General features: G+C 36.8%; 1 protein-coding gene across 2 annotated transcripts in view; it reads left to right on the top strand.

The window, feature by feature from the left end:
* HELB (DNA helicase B) overlaps positions 1 to 1,860 on the top strand; it is a 49,311-nt gene that overhangs the window by 16,740 nt on the left and 30,711 nt on the right. For both annotated transcript variants that reach the window (XM_069080980.1, XM_069080978.1), the window contains exon 7: positions 270 to 418. In XM_069080980.1, coding sequence (XP_068937081.1) covers positions 270 to 418 — 149 coding nt within the window. The remainder of the gene's footprint in view (positions 1 to 269; positions 419 to 1,860) is intronic.

The raw sequence follows: 1,860 nt of genomic DNA on the forward strand, positions 1-1,860 counted from the left end.
GGGAAACACGGTAGTTTAGCCTAGAATTGGTTACTGTTAAATATTTGACTGTTAACTGTGTATATGATTCTAGAATATTGCTAACTCTTAATTGTGAAATTCAGTTATTGTTTAGAATGCAAATTCAGATAGTTACTTGTCCTTAATTCTGTTTAAAAAAATAAAAGATAATTTGGTAACTATAAATCAGACTGATTCTAGTCAGAAGAAAATGTCCTTTTTTTTGTATGGTAACATTCTTGGTGTGCATGTTTCTGTCTTTGTTCAAGAATCTCTAGGCGACAGTTTCCAAAGTTTGATGCAGAGTTGAAAATTTCGGATTGTCTGGACAGCTCAATGCCAGATCAAAATAAGAGGTTTATTTTTGTCAGACTGCCTGAAGATGATAGTCATTCTCAGTCATCTCAAAGGAACTCTTGTAAGTGCAAATTGTAAGACAAAACTCTTACAGAAACCTTAACGATGTATTTATATATTTCAGATACGTGTTACATCACAAATTGTTAAAGGATTTCCCTTTTAAACAATTCATTATAATCTTAATGTATTGTGTTTAAAATATATTACTAATAAGGAAGCATGTTGAAAATACAATTTTTAAAGTTTGTTATTATTTTTATCAGTCTGCTTTATCACTCTTCCTTTCCCATTACAATCAAATATAGGCAATCAAAATATATTAGCTGCTAAATTATATGTGATCTTTACTGTGACTCCTTGGTATTGAATTCTCTCTTTCTGGCTGCTGGCAGTATGAATTTTGGCTTTAATGTCCCTGAGAGTTTTCATTTTGAGGTTTCTTTCATGAGGTGACTGGCAGATTCTTTTTATATTTTGCCTTCTGGTTCCAAGAGATCTGGGCAGTTTTCTTTTCTGATTTCTTGCAATAGGATCCTAGTCAAGTTCCTGACTCTTGATTTTCATCTGAGGAAGAGTAGTCTACTGCTGCATTCAGCTTTTGTCAGTCATTTAGAAAGTTTTATTGGTTTAAAGTGGCAGATTTGTAGACTCCTGTTTGGCCTGAGATTCCTGCCGTGGTTATTCCTCTGTAAACTGGACTAGATATTGGAAATGAAACCCTGTTCTGTGCCTCGTGTTTGAGCCAGATTGCTGCTACTTTTGAATTTCCTCCTTTCTCCATATACTACTCATCAGTAAAATGAAGATTGATAATGCTTGAACAGCCTAGTACCTCACAGCATTGTGTAAGGAAAGGGCCTTTACAAGAATATTTAAATAGAAGTTGCTTCTCCTTTTCCAAATAAATACAACACAAGGGGGTATGTGATGAGTGTTACAAAGTGCATTAGGGAAGTCAAGGAAGCGATTGTTTGGAAGGGAAGACTGTGAGAAGGATTCAGGAAGGTGACATATGTGATGAGTGTTACAAAGTGCATTAGGGAAGTCAAGGAAGCGATTGTTTGGAAGGGAAGACTGTGAGAAGGATTCAGGAAGGTGACATGTCATACAGACCTTGAAACTTCGATAGGATTTTAATAGATAGAAGTGGAAAGGAAGGACGTTTTCTGCAAATGGAATAGCGTAAGTAAAGGTATAGCGTTAGAGAAGCATGTGGCCCATTTAGGTGATAGTAAATCATCCAACTGGACAGGAGTGTTGCACATGTGAGGGGGAGTAGTAGGAGATAGGAGTGGAGAGGAAGACTGGACTCTGCAAATGACATCTGGCTGAGTAACGGAGAGATATTTTACATATATGTGGTGTGTGTTACAGATTTGGTAAGGCTTTGAAAGCCATGATAGGGAGGGAGCCATTAGATTTTTGAGTAGGAAATGACTGCTTAACCTATGGGGTGTGTGTGTGTGTGTGTGTGTGTGTGTGTGTGTGTGTGTGTGTGTG

The sequence above is a fragment of the Petaurus breviceps genome, unplaced genomic scaffold, assembly GCF_028583685.1.
Source record: "Petaurus breviceps papuanus isolate PSGF00001 unplaced genomic scaffold, PetGlider_PUasm1.0 154, whole genome shotgun sequence".
In the NCBI taxonomy this organism is placed as follows: Eukaryota; Metazoa; Chordata; class Mammalia; order Diprotodontia; family Petauridae; genus Petaurus; species Petaurus breviceps.